Below are 19,515 nucleotides of genomic sequence, written 5' to 3'. Positions count from 1 at the left end.
TGAGGGGGGGGGGGGGGGGGACAGAGGCCAAAGGAGAGGAGGGCGAGCGCGCCACGCATGCGGCAGAGGCAGCAGCTTGGGCTTCACGCCCTTGGCGCCACGGCACGCCTTGGGCATCCGCTTGGTCGCAACCACCTGGGGAGAGGGCGGGGCGGAGCGCGGCTCAAGGTGGGAGCGGTGCCGGTGAGCGGTGCCGGTGAGCGGTGCCGGTGAGCGGTGCCGGTGAGCGGTGCTGGTGAGCGGTGCTGGTGAGCGGTGCCGGTGAGCGGTGTTGGTGAGCGGTGCCGGTGAGCGGTGTTGGTGAGCGGTGCTGGTGAGCGGTGTTGGTGAGCGGTGCCGGTGAGCGGTGCCGGTGAGCGGTGCCGGTGAGCGGTGTTGGTGAGCGGTGCTGGTGAGCGGTGCTGGTGAGCGGCCTTCTCAAACCGCGCCGCGGGGAGGGCGGAGCCGCGGCGCGGTCTGCTGAAGAGCGGCGGCTGCTGTGGCATGCGGTTTAACGCCACGTGCGAGGGGCTGCGCCCGTGCGTAGATGAGGCATGCGCGAGTGTGCGCGAGGTGGGACGGCGGCCGAGGGGGGAGCAGGGAAGGCTCTCGGAAGTGTCCCTTCCTCACCAGGTTGATTGGCGTGTCGCCACTCAACAGAGAGCCGCCGCCCTCGCCGTCGTCGCCGGCGGCGCCGACCCGCGCGACGTGGGTGCAGAGCGCCTCGATCGCACGGATCACCTGCTGCTGCTCCAGCTTTGGCCTCCCGCCGCCGCCGCTCGAGCTCGCGCCCGCAGACGCAGCCGCTGCAGCCGGCGCTGCCGCCGTCGCCGCCGCCGCCGCCGCTCCCTTGGCCTTCTTGACCCGCTTGGCGGCGGGGATGGCGGCAGGAGCGGCGGCTGCAGAGGCGGTGGCCTTGCGCTTTCTGGGCGCAGCCGCCGCGTCGGCGACGGCGACCTCGCCCTTCTTGCTCACGCCCTTTTTCTTCTTCTTGACGGGAGCGTCTGCCGACAGCGGGGCAGCCCGCTGGCGCTTGGCCTCCTTGGCCACCGGGGCGGCTGGCGCCTTGGACTTGACCGATTTGGCAGCCTTCTTGGGCTTGCTGAGAGTGGCGCTGGGCTTGGGCGTGACCATGTCGTCGTGACCCAAGCAACAAAAAAGAGAATTCTCTGCGGCACCGCTTCACAGCTATGCCTTGCTCCTTTAGGTGCTCTTAGTATGTTCTTGAACTCACCCGTCCCTGACTGCCCGGGACACTTCCTTCCTATTGTCTTGTACTCGGCGTCCTGTGGGTGTGTTCACCGTCTTGTGTGAATTTCGGCAAGTGCAGGTCCCCCACTCTGGGTAGATTGAATGCGTTCGAAGAGGCTATCGCGTTTCTCAAAACCCCATGTCGCTGCGCCGAGTCGTATCCAGGCTAGTTACGAGGCTAGTTTATTGCAATACCAGCTTCGAGCTCGTAGGTCCCACGAGGTCGGATCTACGAGCTCGAGGGCTTGTAACTAGCCCCGTCACCATGCATCGTAGTTTTGCTGTGTAGTTTAACAAGGAGCAGGTCCCTCGGCGAAAAGAGAATTTTCCCGCCATGCAGTGCGGGCGGAAACGTCGGCTTGCTCGCATTACGGCGCGCGCGTTGGGAAGAGGAGTACAGTTTGGTCGCCACGCACTTAGAGCTCGACCAACCGGTCGGGCCCTCGGAGGCGAAGCGCTCCATCTACCACAGCGTGGCGCTCGACGCTGCAGATCAGCTGCGCCACCGCGCAGCGTGGGCTCTTTCGCAGGTGTACGTGACGAGCGAGTTGATGCTCGATAACCGCGCGATGGCGCAGGAGATGTGGCTCACCTACCACGACATCTTTGTACGCCACGCGTTCGGCAACCTGCGCGACCTGCTTCGCGAGGTGTCATACTCGCCGGTGATGGGTGAGTTCCTCACGCTGCTCGGCTCGCGTTCGCTCGTCTTTAACAAGCCGGACGAGAACTTCGCGCGCGAAATCATGCAGCTCTTCACAATTGGGCTGTATCAGCTCAACCCCGACGGCACGGCAGAGCGCTCTCCGCGAGGCGCGCTCATGTCCACGTACGAGCTGCCAGAGATAGCCAGCTTTGCGCGCGCGTGGACTGGCTTCACGCGGGCAGAGCCGCGCTCCAACATCGAGAGCGATCAAGACGGTGGGGCCCCGCCCAGCGGCCCCCGTCGCTCATGTTAATCTTCTCACCCCGCTGCGCACGAGCACGCTTGTAGGGGAGCCGCTGAACTCGGTCGACCCGATGCGCATCAATGCAACGTTCCGGGACGAGCTGCCAAAGATGGACCTCCACAGGGGACACATCGGCGACCAGCTCCCTCTCTGCATCGATCTGCCGCCGCGCAGCTTCCTGTTGCGAGGCGCGCGATGGCGGTACTTGAGACCTGCTGTCCAGCCGCCATTAGCAAGGGGGATATGCACGGAAACTGTTCAGAGGAACGGCCGATCCTTTTGCGCAAGCGATGCAGTCCAGGAATATTTCTCCTCGTCGGGCGAGGCCGGGTGCAGAGCCAGGTGCGAGAATGAGCCGCGGTGCCGCTTCTACTCCTTCTGGAAGAACAACTGGTGCCGCCTCACGGAGACCTGCGACGTGATGAGGGAGGCCGACCGGCCGGTGGTCATAATGTCGTGCGCAGCGCCGCCGCCACCGCCGCCGCCACCGCGTGCTCGGGCCAGGTCCACAACTTTGTGGGCTGAGGGATTTAAGATAAATGGCAGCACATCCGCGCTCGGTGCACTGCTTTGCGGATCAAAGACGTCGATGGGTGACTGCCGCTTCTCGAGCAACGTGATGCTGGATGCCGATTTGCCATGCAGCGGCCGAGAGTGCGCCGTCGACGACGTACGCTATGTAAACGTCGAGTCCGGACGGAGTGCTGCCATCTTCGAGTTTGTGCGGCCACCATGCGTCTCACTCACCTTCTACAACGACGCCAAGCAAGTGTACCTCGCCTCGGCGCACGTGTCGCCTGCGAGCGCGACGACGGTCTGTGCTGACCCTGCCACAGCTTCCGCCGCGGTCAACTGCTGTGACGGGGAGACTTCGACGGAGCAGTGCGAATACCTCGCCGAGATGGTGCCATTTGCCACGGCGGTCAAGCGCTGCGCCGACTACAGCTTGGGTGGCTTGTGCTCAGTTGGCGGGCCGCCGCTTCCGCACGAGCCTCCAGCTGCTCGGCGCTCAATCGTGCACGGCCGCGCGCTCGCGTATGACCAGTGCGACTCTACGCATTGGCACAGCTGGACGGCGGCAAGTTGCACCGTGCAGGTTCAGGTCCGACAAGACGGCGAAGTCAACATCGTCCATGTCGAGTCAGGCTCGCCGTTCAAGCGGCTCGATTCGGCCCACACATTCCGCGTGCGCTGGGATGGCAGCTCTTCGACTCTCCCGTTCCCGACAACAAGCGTCGGTTGCGGGAAGGGCTGCATGGTGCACGGGACCACCTGCCTCTGCGAGACCCGCGTGATGCAGGAGCGTGTCTTCGCGGCGCTGGCTGAGGTGCACTCCGCAGCGCAGGTGGAGCAGCTTCTCTCCATTGGCAGAACCCAGCTCACCCATCAAACCGATGGGAAGGGTGTCGAGTGAGCGCGCGCGCACAAGGCGTCGATGAGCTGATGACGAAGTGTTCTGGGAGCCGATGTGAAAAAACAAAGAAAACAACATAGCGTTCTCTTTCCGCAGAGAGGATGTGAAGAGATGTAGGACCTTCCTTAGGTCCGCCTCTCACGATTTGGACTTCTTGTTTTTTATCAACCTATCTGTGAAGTCCCCCCATCCCCAGGGCCTCCAGGGCTCGCACTAGGGATCCCTTATAGAGATGTTAGAGGTGGGTTTTAAGAGGGGGATGTGCGCGCGAGCTGCGGGACCGCCGGGACGGCGGGCGGGATTTGCGACTCGCCGCCACTTTTGGCGACTTTTGGGACGCGCGATCGACAGGCCGAGAATCGACATATGGCGGGCGAGGCCGTCACGGCCATGATCGTGGCTGACGACGCCGGCGACGACCCACTGGCGGACCGCCGCGAGGACCGGGAGGCGGCGGCGGGGCGGGAGAGGAAGGCGAAGGTGGCGAAGCTCAACTCGCAGACGGCGAACGCGATGGAGGTGGTGCGGGCGCAGCAGGCCGCGAAGGAGCGGGGAGCCTTCGACGAGGCGGCCATCAGGGCGAACGAGGTCGCGGGAGCGCCGGTGAAGGGCACCACCGCCATGTACGCGAGCATCTTCGATTCTCGACGCGGGGGCAAAGATTGGCAGATGGTGCAGCGGCGCGAGCAGCGGAAGCCCCAGACCGGCGCGGGCACTGCCGCGCAGGTTGTGGAGGGCCTGGAGATGGCGGCGTCGGCAATCGAGATGTACAAGAAGGACGGCGCCGACGGACTCACGGTGACGGACGCGCACGCGGGGCTGGTGAATGACGTGGCGTTGAAGCAGGGCATGCTGGCCATCTCGTCGAAGGCGAGGTCGAACTACCCGCAGTTTGTGTCGTGGCTGGCCACATTTGCCACCTTTGTGCAGTGCTTCTATCCGTCGTGCGGCTGGCGGCACAATTTGCCTTTGGATTGGGAGCGGAGGGAAGGCGATTCCTATCCAACCGAAGCTGGTGGTGCTCTACCTGGCGATGGTTGCCAACGGACTGGTGCCGATGGGGGGAGGGGTTTTTTTTGTGTGTGCGACTTCGAGGACGGGTCGGCGTCGTTCGCTGTACGAGGGAGGATCTTTTGAGGGGACATGTCACGTCGCGCGCGTGCGTGCGACGCGCGCGAGAGCGAGACGGGGCCGGGCTCTGCGACTCTGCGACTGCGTGCCGCCGCGCGAAAGGATCCCTACGGAAATTCACGCCGTGTTATTGAGAAGAAATACGCCGTGGCGCTGCGCGCTGGTCTATGAGAGGTTAAGGTGCGAGCCCTGGAGGCCCTGGGGAGGTTCACAGCCTCCCAACCGATTTTCTTCTCGATATTGTGTGTCCACAGAAGCATGCACTCTTGGATCCCTACGCACCTCAACCTTTCATACTGTGCTGTATGAATGGTTGGGCAAGTTGTGAGGGACACGATCCCGGCGTGAACACGACTAACTGACGGATCCGCTCCTGACAGTCGCACGCGCCGCGCTGCGGCGCGTGCGACTGTCTTTGTTTGAAGTAAAAAGTCGAATCAGAGCGCCGTCGGCGCTGTCCCTCGTTTTCCTCCCACGGACCGCCCGTCCGGCACCGCTCCGGGACGCACGCCGGCGAAGCACCATCAAGCTGCTGTACGGCCCCGGCATCGCCTTCCCAGGCTTAGCTAGACTGAGAGATATTGTGCACATGGTTGGTCTCTACAATATACTCACTGACACTCCACCTCCCAGAGCTCGTCCCGGTCCGCCACGGCCATCCTCGGCCTCCGGAGGGCCCCCGGCCGCGGCGCGGTGCGGCGGCGTCACAAATCCGACCACAGAGCACCGGGACGCGGTCGGGCGATCTGAGGCCCAACTAGGCGTATGCATTGCTCATCCGGGGCTATCACCTGGACCCATCAACAGGCGCCTGCGGCGCCGTGGTCACGAGGTGTTGTTCACACTTGCCCAACCATTCATACAGCACAGTACGGTAGCGACGAGCGCACAGCGCGCGGAGGTGGGATTCCTACATGGTACCTCCGGTGAGATAGTGGCTGCCAGTTCGAGACTGGGGCCGATCGAACTTGAGTTGTTCGGAGGAGGAATCCGGCCAGCACGGGTACAAAAGAGGGGTACCCGGAGAATCCCCAGCTGCGGAGACGTAGTGTCGCTCAAGAGGTGCGATACTGCGGGGGAGTGTAAGGTGCCTATATGGGCTTCCAGTATCGGACCTTCAAGACATGCGCTTTTGGCCGGTGGCCTCCTCGGACACCTACGCACCTCAGCCTCTTCATGCCGGGTACTCGAGTAGGCCAGGGCACACGAGCCCAGGTATTTCTAGAGTGAGCCGGTGTGTGTGCCAGTCCGCGCCAGTCCGCGCCCTTGTCGTGCCAGTGTGCTGTGAGAGAGGCTTGTACCGTAAGAATTCTAGAGGGGAGGGATTGCCCCGCCCAGCCGCGTTGCGGGCAGCCTCCGTCGGCGCCAAGTGTGGGCACGCGGCACACCCAAAGGTGCTCGATGCTGTCAGATACCAAGGGTGCCCACAAGACCACCAGCGGCTCCAGCAAGCGCCCGCGAACGGATGACGAATCGACGGCCGATGCGCACCAGTTTTCAGGCGAGGTGGAGCTGCCAAAAGTGTCGCTCGCAGACCTCCTGGCTGGCAAGGTGCCGCTCATCGACGTACCCGTGGCATCGCCTGCGCCAGCGACGCCAGCGCCGTCGGCGCCATCTCCGGCGCAGCCGCCGTCAAAGCCGCAGCCGCCGGCCTCGCCTCCTCGGGCAGCAGCTCCAGCCCTGGCCGCGCTTCCCACAGCATTGCCGGCCACCGAACCATCTTCCACAGGCTCGGACGGCCGGTGTCTCAACTGCGGCCAGGACCTGTCTAGCCTCGGACCCTTGAGAAGGGAGCGACACGTGAAGCGGTGTGGACCCGCCAACCGCAGCGCCTCCGGAGGAGGGGCGGGGTCCGCGCCGACTGCCATTCCCATCGACTGAAGCGTGCGTCTGTTGTTAGTCACTACCTCTGGCTTTGTGCGTACGAAAGCGCGTCGAGGCGAGAGCCTCGACGCGAGAGGCCGTCACGCCCGTCAGTCTGACATGCACATGCACATGGCACCAGGTCGCTCGAGGTCGCAGGAGCGGATATACACGTTATACGGTGACGTGGTACCCACGAGGCCACAAACTCGCTCCACAAGAGTAGCGTGAAAAACACACACGGCGGCGACACGGCACCGGCAGGTATAGAGAAAGTGTCGAGCACGAAAAGACAGGGGAGATTTCCTATGGTTGGCGCTGGCCCTGGCGCCTGCTGTACACCGTGCACGAGACGACTCACAGATAGAGTGCTTTTTAGTGGGACCAAAATCCAAATTTCCCTACTTCAGTTGGGGCTGCCCTCGGGCCCGAGGAGGCAATTCACGAGTCGAACGAATCACGGAAGGGAAGAACCTGAACTGTATCGTCGTCGTCGTCTCTAGCCAGTCACTCTAACTCTCAGAGATGGGCTAAAGAGGATCCGGAGCGCGGTAAGACTCTGGGGCTCTCTCCGAAGGGAGCGTAGCGTACGCGGAGGGAGCTCAGAGTTTCCCCGTTCTCTGGAACCTCTTGGAGCAAGAGGAACTCGCAAGAGACGAATGCGATTCGATCGGGCGGTAGATGAGGGATGGTGGTGGGTCGCTTGAGAACTGGTCGATTGGCGCCTGTCTGAGCAGGAGCCGACGCTAGTCGGGAGCTGTGTCAAGAGCCTCGTGGCGCTCGGAGGTCCCGCGCACAAAGCGGCGGGCAGCGGCGGGCGCGGGGGTAAGGGTTCCCGCCCGCTAGGCGCTGCCCTCTGCGCCGAGGCTCGACCCGCTTCTCCTCAGTTCACTAGCACAAACTGAAGTTTGTTTATCATGAACTGTATCGTCGTCGTCGTCTCTAGCCAGTCACTCTAACTCTCAGAGATGGGCTAAAGAGGATCCGGAGCGCGGTAAGACTCTGGGGCTCTCTCCGAAGAGAGCGTAGCGTACGCGGAGGGAGCTCAGAGTTTCCCCAATCACCGGAGCGAGGGAAGGAGCGATCCCGGGGTGAGCGACTCCAAGCGTAGCGCAGCGCGTGAAGGATCCCCAAATTGAGTGAGTGACGGTCCTATTCGGTCTCGCCCTCCGAGCTCGGGGATGGGGCGGCTCAGTGCGCGAAGCGGCACTTGTCTCCCTGCCTGCAATAGCCGGCAGCGAAGAAGCGGCACCGGGGGACTCCGGTCTGCTTGCTCGTGGAGTCGTCGCGAGCGCTGTCGGTGTCGCAGTCGCCCGACTCGGAGTCGTCAGGCTGGCTGCCGGACTGGTCGTAGCCGTCCTCGGCGTCGGGGCCGTCATGCCGTCCTCGGCGGTGGCGAGGGAGACTGGTGCTCCGGGCTCGTCAGCGGTTCGCCGCCTGCCGGGCGGGGCGACGCTGCGGGTGAGCGTCGTGTCGCGACCGCTCTTGCCCGGACTACCGTGACGGTATCATGTCGTGCGTGTTGCGTCGAGGCGCGAGGGCCGGTGTCGTGTCGGGTGCCACGAGGCTGGCGTAAGGAGTGATTAGACGGGGAGAGGGCGCTTGGTGTCTCTAGGAACGCGAAATTATTCACAGCTGCGGCGAGCGTGTGCGGTGTGACCCTCGAGCCAACCCGACCGACCCCCCCCCTCGGTCTGCGCTCCGACCGACCGGACCCCCCCTCCGGTTTGCGGTCTTCCGCGGCCGCCGACCGGGGACCCCCCCTGCGGTCGGTCGGTCTGCGCTGGGCGCTCAAACCGCGAACTCGGCCTGTTCACTACAAGATGACGCTCATATGATGTAGAGTTTGTTGTAGAGATTTCACGTTGTAGCGCGCCTCTACATCGCTCCACATCGGACTCACATCGTCACGCGCCGGATGTAGAGCTCTACAGCTCTACAGCGCTCCAGAGCGCTCTACATCTCTACATCTCTACATCTCTACAGCGCTCTACACTCTCTCTATCTACATCCTCTACACCCTCCCTCAGAGCTAGCACTGAGAGAGAGAGAGAGAGAGAGAGAGAGAGAGAGAGAGAGAGAGAGAGAGAGAGAGAGAGAGAGAGAGCTCACGCCGCGCGTAGGGCCCTTAGGGGCCTAGAGAACACAACCCCCTCTCCCTTTTCTCCGAGTAAGCTAAAAGTACGAACGTAGCACTGAGCACTGGGATAGGGTCGATTCCGCATGGTACGGGACCCCTCGATCGTCTCGCCCTCCCTCGCTGGTGTGTTCATTGCTCATTGGGGGGGGGGGGGGGGGTCAAACAAACACGGTCCAGGATCGAGGTGCACGCTGCTGAAGCAGTGTCGTCCCCCCTCTCCAGCTATGGCCCTATGCATGTCGGGCAATCAATGTGTTCTGCCACAATGGTAGACAGTGACGTCGCTCTTTCTTTCCTTGGGTCTCAAAAATATGCTCGACAACCTGCCTCCTTCTTCCGCGAAGCTGTAAAGGTTACGATGTGTGCGCCTCTCTGAGGGTCGCGGCTACGGAATGCCGACGGCATAGCCTTCTCCTCCCCTTAAAGAGCTGCACTTCTTCGACCCCACGGCGGCCCCGAAGAGTTGAGAGAGAGAGAGAGAGAGAGAGAGAGAGAGCGAGAGCGAGAGAGGGGGGGGGGGGGGGGAAGAGCGAGAGACCCGGCAGCGGCACGTCCAGCGAGAGCCGAGACTGTGTAGCGAGACGTCTGTGTGTGCGACGTGGCACGTGTACGACTTGCGACGATTGAAAAATAGATTGATGATGGCACACGCTAGGGTCTCCCTCGCGCTACGACCGAAAATGCGAGATCTCTCAATGACAGCGCCTCCGCTCAGCCGTGAGAGCCTCAGGCGCTCAACCTCAAGACCCAGCCTGTTGGGCACCGTGGTGCTGCGGTGTGCAGATGTGCAGTCATGCGTCTCTGCTCGTCTGTTGAGAGTGCGGCGATGGACGACGGAGGAGAGGCCGGAGCTCACAGGACAAGAACGTCCATGTCGTTGAGAAGCGAGCTCTTCTCGAACTTCTCGCCCCCCTTTGCCTGCCTCTTTGCCCACGCCCCGCCCCGCGCGCTGCGCGGGAGCCTCCTGCTGCTCCGGCCGCCGCTCGCAGAGAGCACCGCGCCGCCCGCGCCGGCGTCAAAGGCGGACTCGAAGTCGGCGCTCTCGGCCGAGCAGTCCGAGAGGTTGTTCGGGTCCGAGATCTCCTCGTAGATTGACTTGAACTTGACGGGCGCGCGGTGCATGCCGTGCATGCCGTCGTCGCCGACGCGGACCGTCGGCCGGCGGCCTGGCGTCGCGGCCCCGCACGTGTCGGCGAGCTCGCAAGCGGCGTCCAAGTCCGTCATCTCGAGGACCGGCCCCTCTGGGATCTGAACCGCGTACTCCTCGCCATCCGACGGCCAGGCGCCGCCCCGCCGGCGGCAGCAGCGGCAGCGGCGGCAGCAGAGGCGCACGAGCAAGGCGGCGGCGAGGGCGGCGAGGGCGGCGAGGGCGGCGAGGGCGGGAAGGGGCAGCTCCAGAGGCGCGAGGCGGCCCGCGCGCGAGAGGGGCGAGCCTGCCTCCGGGCGCCGAGCGACCGTCTCGTTTGGCGAGGCGAGGCGCGAGCTCGCGCCTCCCTGCGGCGCGGGCAGGAGCTCCTCCGCCGAAGGCTCGCCTGCCAACGGGCCGTCCGCCAAAGGCAGCGGTGCCGGAGACGGCTCCGCCAGCGGCGGCGCAACCTGCTCGGGCGGAGCCTCCATCTCCGGCGCCCCGGTGCCCGCCAAGTCCGCGTCTCGAGGCAGCGGCGGCGGAGGCGGCAAAGGTGGCCGTGGCGGCGGCAAAGGCGGCGGCAGCAGCGGCGGAGGCAGCGGCGGCGGCGGCGGCGGCGAGGATCCCTCCCGCGGAGACCTCTTTTGCCCGGGCGGCCTCTTTTGCCACGGCTTTTGCCCAGGCGGGCGCGTCCTCACCTGGAGGCTGGGTGGAGCGGACGGTGGTGGCGGCGGCGATAGCAGCGGTGGCAGTGGTGGCGGCGGCGGCGGCGGCAGCAGCGGAGGAAGCAGCGGCGGCAACGTTGGCAGCGGCGGAGGAAGCAGCGGCGGCAACGTTGGCAATGCAGACGGAGGCGGTGGCGAAGGTGGTGGCGACAACGGCGACGGCGGCATGGGTGGCAGCGGCGAGGCCGGCAGCGGCGAGGCCGGCAGCGGCAGCGGTGGCGGCAGCGGCGGCGATAACGGCGGCAGCGGCGGCGGTGATCGCGGGACATCTTCTGGTGGGTACGTTGGTGGTGGTGAAGTCGGCGTGAGTGCTGGCAGCGGCGTCAGCGGAGGTGAGAGAGGTGGCGATTTCGGCGGTGGCGGTGGCGGCGGCGAGAGCGGCGGTGGTGGCAGCATTATTGTTGACTGCGGTCGCTCAGGCGGCGGCTCCGGCGGAAGCTGCTGCGGTGGCGGCGGCAGCTGCGGTGGCGGCGGTGGCAATCCAGCAGCAGCCACTAATGCCTGCGGTGGCAGGCTGGTCTGCGACGGCTCGGTGCGGTTCGGCGGCACATCTACCGGATCTTGAGCCACCGAGATTGGCAAAGAGGGCGGTCGCGACGCAGGCGGCATAGGTGGCCCTGGCTGCTGCAGTGCTGCATCTGGCGGTGGGAAGGAGGGAGGCGGGACGCCTTGCCGCGACTCACATTTGGTGCACTCGACCTCGGGATTCCAACCAGAACACGATCCGGCTTCTATTGGCAGCAGTTCTCCCCTCCAACAGAAGCGAGCCGCCGGCGGGGCGTTAGAGGCCGTCGCCGCGCCGTCGCGGCCGAGGAGGGTTGCGGCGGTCGCGTTGGCATCGATGATGCCCGACCCGGTAGGCATTGCGGGCTGGGGGCGTGTGCCCTTGTGACTCCGGGGAGGGTTACACGGCCCTTCCCTGGTGGGCGCGCAAAAGTATTCTTTTTTGCAAAATCATGAACTTCTGCAAAAACGACGAGGGTGGGACGACCGCGAGGTGGCATGAAGGTTGCAGCGAGAATCGGCGAGAGACTGCGAAGAGAGATAGGAAGAGGCAGACTCCCTAGGGTGGGCGACGGATAGCGCACCACACACCTCTCCTTAAAATCCCTGTGTGGTGGCGGCGTGCCGTCCTCCCATCCCTCCCTTTGGTTGTCTGTTTTCTTTCTTTCTTTTTCTGCAAAAACCCGGCCGGCCCCTGCCCTGCCCCTCCCTCCCTCCCTACCTACCTACCCTACTTATGGGAAACTAAAAAAGAAATCACAGTATGGGTGAAGGTGGGGTACTATACCAACTAAAGTGATGGGTGGTGGTACTCTCCTGCAACCACAGTCCTTCCTGTGACATGGCAGGCCACTCTCAGGCCCTACAAGCATCAGATCACCCATTTGGGGACGTTTGACATCGTGATTTTTCCGGAAAATTTCTTTTTCTGCCGTGAAAATTCCAGCGTGAAGAGAGGGAAAACCCCGACGGGAGGGCCCAGACCTACCCTACCTACCCCGTGATGAGGGCAGCAAAAAAAGAATACACCTGGCGAACGCGCACCCCCAATCTCCCAGCGAGGGCTTCCTGTGCGGTGGGAGGTCTCTGCTGAGAGCCTGGCCGCCCTCACCGGCGACGGGAACGAGGCGGGCTGCGAGGACTTCACCATCGAGCCGACGTCAGGCACCATCGCCCCCGGCGCCTCTTGCGACGTCCAGGTGACCTTCCACGCCCGCGAGGCCAAGGAGGTCGAGCAGACCCTTGCCATTGAGGTGATGGATGCGGCGGCGGAGCTCGGCGCCGTGCAGAGGCACTCCGTTCACGTGTCGGCCGAGGCGTATGCCATCGACGTCGACATTGCCTGGCCGGACGACCAGTTTGAAGGGCTCGACTTCGGAGCCTTCAAGGTGGCGGACAAGCAGGAGAGCGCCCTCGAGCTGGTCAACGGCGGGAAGTACGACGTCGGCTACAAGGTGCTCTGCCGCAAGCAGCCACTCAGGGACATCCTCGCCATTTCGCCCTCGGAGGGAGTGCTCGCACCGGGCGGCGAGCGGCAGCGGGTCGAGTTTACGCTCCAGGCGACGGAGGAGCTCACCTTGCTGCGCAACTCCGACATGCGCATCCAATTCACCGAGCTCTCGACGGGCGAGATGCTCTTGCGGACCGCGGCGCCAGAGATTACCCGAGATTACCCGAGATTACCCGAGATTAGGCGAGACGCTCAAGTGGCTCGGCGCGCCAGTCAAGGTCAGCGCGCGGGTGCGCTTCTCGCGGTACGCGGTGGTGCCGCGAGGGATCAACTTTGGGCCGCTGATGTATGGCGCGGAGAAGGAGCGCACACTCGAGCTCTCCAACACAGGCGAGTTCGAGTTTGCATACTGCTTGCGTGCTAGCGGCGAGGAGCCGTCAGAGGACGACACGTCACGGGCTGAGCTCACCCTTGGTAGCTTCACCGTCTCCCCCGCAAGCGGAGTGGTCGCGGCGGGAGGCGTGGCGGTAATCACAGCCAAGTTTGTGGCCGGCACGGAGGCGGAGTCTTGCGCCTCCGCGTTTGTCGTCGACGTGACGGACCGAAGCCCCGAGGAGGACCCGGAGGGGCTGCAGTACGAGCTGCTCGGCGAGTCGTGTGTCCCCGGCATCGCAACGGACGACTACGCCAGCATCTTTGAGGAGCAGGCCGTGCAGCGTCGCGGCGATTTTGGCGCGTCCGGCCTCCCGCAAAACGTGTTTGGTGAGGAGGAGCGCATCTTTTGCTTCGGCTCGCACATGGCGAGGCGCTGTAGATGCTTACCTTGGTACCGTCACACTCCGCAGCGAGCCCACGGCGTGCAGTGGATGCGCTGGGCTTTAGCAGCTCGGACCCTGCCTCCACACATGTCAAGAGTCGACACAGGCCGTCTCGAGGGTCGCATGCTCCCTCGAGTTCGCGTCTCTACCGCCACCACTCACGGCCCGCAGGTTGGGCACGAGCTGTCGGAGCGGCTCAAGATCGTCAACCCCTTTCGCGTGTCGTGCACCGTCGACCTGCGGACCCGGGGGCAGGAGGCCGCGCAGGGGGCGCCTCTCGCATTTGAGGTGGAGCCCAAGCGGTGCGTCATCCCACCGCACGAGCACCGGTACGTCACGCTCTTCTTCAATCCGCACGCGATGGCGACGCACACCGGAGTGTTTGAGGCGGAGGTCGAGCACGGCACAGACCCCGCCACACGGCTCCTCGCGGTGGACCTCCTTGGCGAGGGGACCCTGCCGCACGTCGTCGCGAGCGTCCCATCGTCCACGCCAGGAGAGGGACAGCCGCAGCTCCAGTTTGCTCGTGTGATGGTTGGGCGCGCTATTCGGCGGCAAGTGCGGCTGCACAACGCAGGCATCCTGCCCGCTAGCTTTTCGCTGGCCATGCAGTCGGACGGCCAGTTTCTGTGCGAAGCGGTCGAGGAGCCAATGTCGCTTCCGCCCAATGAGATCCGGATGGTGGAGGTCACCTTTCAACCCTCCGAGGCGGGCGACTTTAAGGGCGCACTCTCCCTCTCGGTGGTCGACAACGCGTTTGATGCGACGCAGGTCCAGCTCAGCGGCGAGGCGTTCGTCCAGGACGTGGCGGTCGAAGGCTTGATGAACGGCGACGCCGAGGGAGATGCGCTCAACTATTCGGACGTCGGGGTTGGCCTCGCCAAGTCCATAAACTTCACGCTCCACAACTACTCGTCGACGCCGTACCGATTCGAGTGGGAGAGCCTGCCGGGGCTGACCTTCGCACCGGGCGTGGGCCATCTCCTCCCCGGCGCGGCCAAGCAGGTAGTGGCGACCTTCCTCTCCGCGGAGCCGCTCGAGCACGATGCGGCCGAAGTTGCCCTCCAGCTGACCAAGGTCCGCTACACACAGGCTGAGACGCCCGCCGACTGGGACGACTCGATGACGACGGCGCAGTGGCTCACGGACGCAGAGTACCGTCTCTGGCAGCGCGATGAGGCCGTGGCGGCAAAGGCTGCGGCTGCGGTAAGGGCAGAGAACGAGCGTATTCGAGCGTGGAACGCCGACCCGAAGAACCAGGGCAAGCCGGTGCCGCCGCCACCCGCGGCGGACGAGGACGGAGACGAGGCGGAGGTGGAGCCACCTGAAGGCGCGGACGGCGAGGCGGCGCAGCGCAGCGAGGAGGCTGCAAGTCCCGCGAAGCGACACCGGGTCGTCAAGGTGGACCCGGAGCCAGCGTATGAGGCGCTCACGGATGGCGAGGGCGATGACATGACGGCGCGGCCCAAGGTGTTTGCGACGGCGCGGTGCGCGCACGGATGGCTGGAGAGCGAGACGAGCTCCGTCAACTTCAAGCCAACGATGATGTTTCAGACTCGCACCTTCTCCTTCCCGCTCGCCAACACGGGCCCCGTCGCGATGGACTTTGCGTGGTCTGTCGCGGCTGCGGGGCCCGGCCACGGGAAGAAGTCGATCTCGGTGGCGGTGGCTTTCAAGCCTGAGGAGGGCCAGCCCACGTCCGCCAAGGGCAAGCTCACCATCTCGGCGACGGTGCCAGGGAGCGAGCCCTGCCAGTGGCTCTACTACTTGAGCGGGGAGTCGTCATCTTAGAATGTTTCGAGAGCAGGTGTCTGTCTCGGTTGTGGTGTTGGTTTGGATGTGTTTTCGTTTCCGTACGTGGGTTCTCTTACTCTTTGTAGGTCAGAAGTCAAGGCTGGGCAAACAACTCCAAGAGACTCCCCCCTCACGCTCACGTATAGAGCCGTGTCGACCGCACTTTTGGCTGCCTGGGGGTAGTGTACAATCATCAAAAGGTACACACCTCGCTCGTCTCCCTCCCCGGCCCACACTCACTCATTGTGTAATAGAGAGGTGCGCCTACCCCTCCTTCGGGGGTAGAGCACCGTTATGGTAGTGATGAGCGCCTCTCCGGAAAGGAGAGTTGGAAGCTTCGCTGAGGCAGATCCGTCGATGTATGTCAACCGGCGTCAGCAGGTCGAGCGAGTGGAGTCAGATGTCCGCGTTGAAGCTCGAGCCGTTAGACGACGAGGGCTTGGGGGGCGCGGAACTCCGCGCCGCCGAGGCCGCCTCTGCCGGCGCCTTCGAGCTCTACGTCTGCAACGTGGGCGACGCCGACTGCACCGCCTCCTTCTCCTTCCCGCGCTCGGCGCGGCTCCGCCTCTTCCGGGGCGCGCCCGCCGCCATCCACGAGGTGCAGGCCGCGCTCGCCGCCCTCGCCGCCTTCTGAGCACCGCCGCCGGACACGTCACCGCACGCCACGGACGCGTGTGTTGACGGACGCGCTCATGGACGCGCTCATGGACGCGTTCATGGACGCGTTCATGCCTTCGTGGGCCAATGGCGGGCGGTGGGTGGGCGGGGCGTCGCGCCCGTCGCCTCTCCGCCACCTTGCAGCGGCGGCGCGCAGGGCTGGAGGGGCGGCGGTGGCGCTTGACGGAACTCGGGGTGGTTTCGGGGTGGCTTCGGCCAACTGCAGCGCCCCGCCGGAGGCGCCACATTCTTGGGCCATGCGCATGTGGAGGGAGCTTGGGGGAGCGCGCCGTGCACTGCACACCGCGCGATCTCGGTTCGGCATCGGGGCTGTCCCCAGCAATCCGGCAGGCCAGGTGGAGCCGAAAGAGAGGGGAGTTAGTCGAGAGAGAGCTCGTTTGGAGGTTACTTTATTAGGTGTGTGAGAGTTTCTTATACGGCGAGGGTCAAGTGTTGCTCCCAGCGCCCCGCTCCCCCGCGCTCCCTGCGGCCATGGCCGATGATGCTAAAGTACTCTATGAGAGGTCATCTGGCTACCGCGAGAGCGACCCAACTCGTCGACATCGTCGATGATGGTGCCGCAAAGTCAGCCTTCGGAGGCTATCGTGGGGTCGAGGCTCGAGCCGGCGGTAGCCGTGACATGTGGTTCCACCACCCCTCGTAGGCTTTGCCTCTGACCGCCACCGTTCCCAGGCTACCTTATGGGATGGAAAGGAAGGCTGGGCGAGCGTATAGAAGCGTGCTCGACCTCGTCGTGGCAACCTGTACGGCAGCGCTGGTAGGCGCGATGAGCGTCGTGCCACCTGACCCGAGACGGGTCGCAGGCGTCGTACCGAGCGCGTCAAGTCCGACAGCTATTGCAACGCGGCGTGTGCCGCTCGTCCGGCACCTTGGAGCACCGCCTCCAGCTGGTCTGGGCCGGTGCAATGGTTGGTATACAGATTACGATGGCTGCTTCCTACACGCTTGGGTGCACGCTTGGTGCATCAGACAACAGATTTGGGCGCCCACATGGTGTTGGTGTCTCCGTGTCGTGGCATGACTGCCACCACACCCACGCTAGGTGAGCCTGTATGGTGTCTCCCCACAGGTGAGCGGCCGGCTTGCGTGCGCCGCGAGCCTGCTGGGTCGCTAGGCCCGGGGACGGGCCGGGCGCGGCGCACTCATGCAAGATAGTTGCCCATTCGCGGTGCCCATTCGCGCACGTGAACGCGCTGTACACGCACACGCATGCGCGTGTGCCATCAGTGCTCACTCAGGGCTCACTCTTCATCGGGCTCGGCCCCCATCATCATTTTCATCGTTGCGCATTTCATTCTCATCGGCTCACTCCTTGCATTTTCGTCATGCTCATCCCGTGCTTGAGGCCTCGGGAAATTTCGGCGTGGTCCCAGGGGAGCGGGCTCGGCCCCCATCGTCATTTTCGGCCCATACATCCATGTGCCCACTGAGTGGTCACCCATCATGCTCATCCTCATCATGCCCATTCCATTACCATTGGCGGGGGAGATGTCGCCCGGGTATCACGCCGGTACCGGAGAGCCATCCCGGTATCGTTCGGTAGGTGTACCCCCGTCTCATTGTGGTACTGCCCCCCCCCTTTACCTTACCCCCTTTCACATTTTACAATGGTGACATTGAGCGGGTAGGCGGCAGGGGAACAGAGCTGCTCAGGAATTGGGCTGTCAACGCAGCTCGCTGCGTTTTCCTGAGCCGCTCTGGTGGCGCATGCGAGGTGCCGCAACAGCAGCAGCGGGGGCGGCGGCGGCGGCGGTGGCGGCAGCAGCGGCAGCAGCAGCAGCAGCGGCAGCGGCTGCTGCCCTCCGGCCTCGCCACCACCACCTTCCTCACCGCCGCTCTCACCACCACCGCCCATGCCGACGCCCTCACTTCCATCGCCCCACCGCCCGCTCTGCACGCACGCACGCACGCACGCACGCCGCTCGCTCGCAGGCGTGTTTTCTGGCGGCCGACCGTCAGTGCGCGGAGTTGCCCCTTCTCCGACTGCCCCGGCTAGTTCCCGAGGTCGCGCGGGGCTGACCCCTGCGTCCCCCGGGACCTAGCGCGGGTGGGTTGGAGGGGGGCTCGCTGCAGGGAAGGGCTGTGTAAGAAGCCGATCCCCGTAGTCCGCCCCGTTCCTCCCCATCGGGCCGCGTGAGCGGCCACGCCTCGCAGATTCGTTTTCGCGCCTGGGTCAGGCGCGCGGGGCATCCCCCGGGTCGCTCGACCAGCGATCCGAAGAGTGGCCGCTATGCGAGGGAAAGAGCGGGGCCCTCGACGCCTCAGTCCGGCCCTCCCAGGGGGGAAGGGAATTGCGGGGTCCCCACGGGCGCCTCAGTTCGGCCCTCCCGAGGGGGGGAGGGGAGCAAGGGGGTGGGGGGGTCGGGGCGGTGGGGATGGGTCTCGGTTTCATGGGTCTAATACTTGCCTTTCGGGGGGGGGCCTCGCGCCAGGCGCGCAAGCACGCCCGTCCTCTTCCCCTCCTCCCTCGAGGCAGCGAGTAGGCCGCGAATGGAGCTCTCGAGAGCGCCTATTGTAGGTATGTGAGATGGTGATGGGAATGGGTGGTCGGTCGGTCGGTCGGTCGGTCGGGCGGGCGGGCGGGCGGGCGGGCGGGCGGGCGGGCGGGCAAGCGGGGAGAGGCGGGCGGGCGGGGCGGGGCGGGCGGGCGGGGTGATCGGAGGTATGGGTATCCACAATCAGCAGCAGCGGAGCAGCAGCAGCAGCAACAGCTGCTGCAGCAAGTAGCAGCCTGCCGCAGATTGCTGCCGTTGTCAGCGCCGCGATCCGCCGCCGCGCCGCCGCGTCGCCGCCGCCTGCGCTCGCCGCCGCCTCGTAGACGACTCCTCTCGCGCTCGGAGAGCCGCGCGGCGGGCCGCGAGTTGAGGTCAAATAGCAGCAAAGTGGCGAGGAGCCCCGTACACCGGTCACCGCTCTTGCTCCGCTCGCCACCTCTCGCAAGGGTCCATCAGAACCGGTGCACTTCATGTCTACCCCAAGCTGGCCAAAGGTCCATCAGAACCGGTGCACTTCATGTCTACCCCAAGCTTGCCTCCCTGTCTTTCTTGCACGCCTCACACGTTTTGGCGCACACGTCCTTGACCTCACGGAGCTTGCACGCGCCTTCGAGAAGGAGCTCGGCGCAAGTGGCAGCGGGGAGCCCGAGGGTCTCCGCGACAGGTGCGAGGAGCTCGTCCGGCGTGTCGGCGCACACCGTGTGGCGGTCTTCGACGCGGCCGAGCTCCGCATGGCCGTCCGGCGCAAAAAGCATGCGCCCGTACGGCTCCGGCTCCGACTCCGGCTCCGGCTCCGGCTCCCAATCGGGGCATGTGTGCTCTGGGAGGCCCATCTCTGGCACTGGAGCCATCGCGCAGGGTAAGTTGGGCCGCGCCTCGCATTCGGACCGTGGGTAGCAGCACTTGATCTGAGCGCGGGGGCGGCGAAAGAGTGACCCACCTCTGTGATGGCGCGTCTCCAGCGTCCAGGGGCCGCGGCATCGAACCCCGCCCCTGCAGGCGGAGGGGGACGTGTACCAGCCCGTCGCGCGGCGGCTGCTCGAGCGGGTGCTGGCCGGCGAGGAGCCTCGCGGGCTGGTGCGCGTCTCGCCGGCCGAGGCGGCGGGGGGGCTCCTCTCCCGCGCGCGCGCGAGGCTGGCGGGGGCGAGGCGGCACGCGGCGGAGCACTCCGCGGTCCTACTCTTCTTCGTGGGAGGG

General features: G+C 65.1%; 6 protein-coding genes across 6 annotated transcripts in view; 3 read left to right on the top strand and 3 right to left on the bottom strand.

Annotated features, from left to right (window-relative positions):
* Positions 1-1,113, bottom strand: part of EMIHUDRAFT_110237 (hypothetical protein) — a gene marked incomplete at both ends in the record, with an annotated part of 2,505 nt that extends 1,392 nt beyond the window's left edge. The window contains 2 exons of the mRNA XM_005788754.1: positions 56-135; positions 610-1,113. Coding sequence (XP_005788811.1) covers positions 56-135; positions 610-1,113 — 584 coding nt within the window. The remainder of the gene's footprint in view (positions 1-55; positions 136-609) is intronic.
* Positions 1,114-1,169: 56 nt separating this feature from the next.
* On the top strand, positions 1,170-3,594 carry EMIHUDRAFT_226409 (hypothetical protein; the record flags this gene model as incomplete). Its single annotated transcript, XM_005788753.1, has 5 exons — positions 1,170-1,186; positions 1,571-2,151; positions 2,225-2,381; positions 2,469-2,622; positions 2,707-3,594. The coding sequence occupies 5 exons, from the start codon at positions 1,170-1,172 to the stop codon at positions 3,592-3,594; spliced, it is 1,797 nt and encodes a 598-aa protein (XP_005788810.1).
* Positions 3,595-9,580: 5,986 nt separating this feature from the next.
* On the bottom strand, positions 9,581-10,747 carry EMIHUDRAFT_110234 (hypothetical protein; the record flags this gene model as incomplete). The annotated part of the gene is made up of 1 exon (XM_005788752.1): positions 9,581-10,747. One exon carries the CDS (start codon positions 10,745-10,747, stop codon positions 9,581-9,583), a length of 1,167 nt encoding a protein of 388 aa, XP_005788809.1.
* Positions 10,748-11,846: 1,099 nt separating this feature from the next.
* EMIHUDRAFT_110233 (hypothetical protein) lies at positions 11,847-15,142 on the top strand (the record flags this gene model as incomplete). Its single annotated transcript, XM_005788751.1, has 4 exons — positions 11,847-11,856; positions 12,146-12,537; positions 12,812-13,288; positions 13,523-15,142. The coding sequence occupies 4 exons, from the start codon at positions 11,847-11,849 to the stop codon at positions 15,140-15,142; spliced, it is 2,499 nt and encodes an 832-aa protein (XP_005788808.1).
* Positions 15,143-15,614: 472 nt separating this feature from the next.
* Positions 15,615-16,252, top strand: EMIHUDRAFT_455081 (hypothetical protein). The gene is made up of 2 exons (XM_005788750.1): positions 15,615-15,852; positions 15,874-16,252. The coding sequence occupies exons 1-2, from the start codon at positions 15,838-15,840 to the stop codon at positions 16,225-16,227; spliced, it is 369 nt and encodes a 122-aa protein (XP_005788807.1). The 5' UTR covers positions 15,615-15,837; the 3' UTR covers positions 16,228-16,252.
* Positions 16,253-18,839: 2,587 nt separating this feature from the next.
* Positions 18,840-19,169, bottom strand: EMIHUDRAFT_226402 (hypothetical protein; the record flags this gene model as incomplete). The annotated part of the gene is made up of 1 exon (XM_005788749.1): positions 18,840-19,169. The coding sequence occupies one exon, from the start codon at positions 19,167-19,169 to the stop codon at positions 18,840-18,842; it is 330 nt and encodes a 109-aa protein (XP_005788806.1).
* Positions 19,170-19,515: the final 346 nt, after the last annotated feature.

The sequence above is a fragment of the Emiliania huxleyi genome (assembly GCF_000372725.1).
Source record: "Emiliania huxleyi CCMP1516 chromosome Unknown EMIHUscaffold_132, whole genome shotgun sequence".
Taxonomy (NCBI): Eukaryota; Haptophyta; order Isochrysidales; family Noelaerhabdaceae; genus Emiliania; species Emiliania huxleyi.
This window is presented reverse-complemented; position numbering and strand designations above follow the sequence as displayed.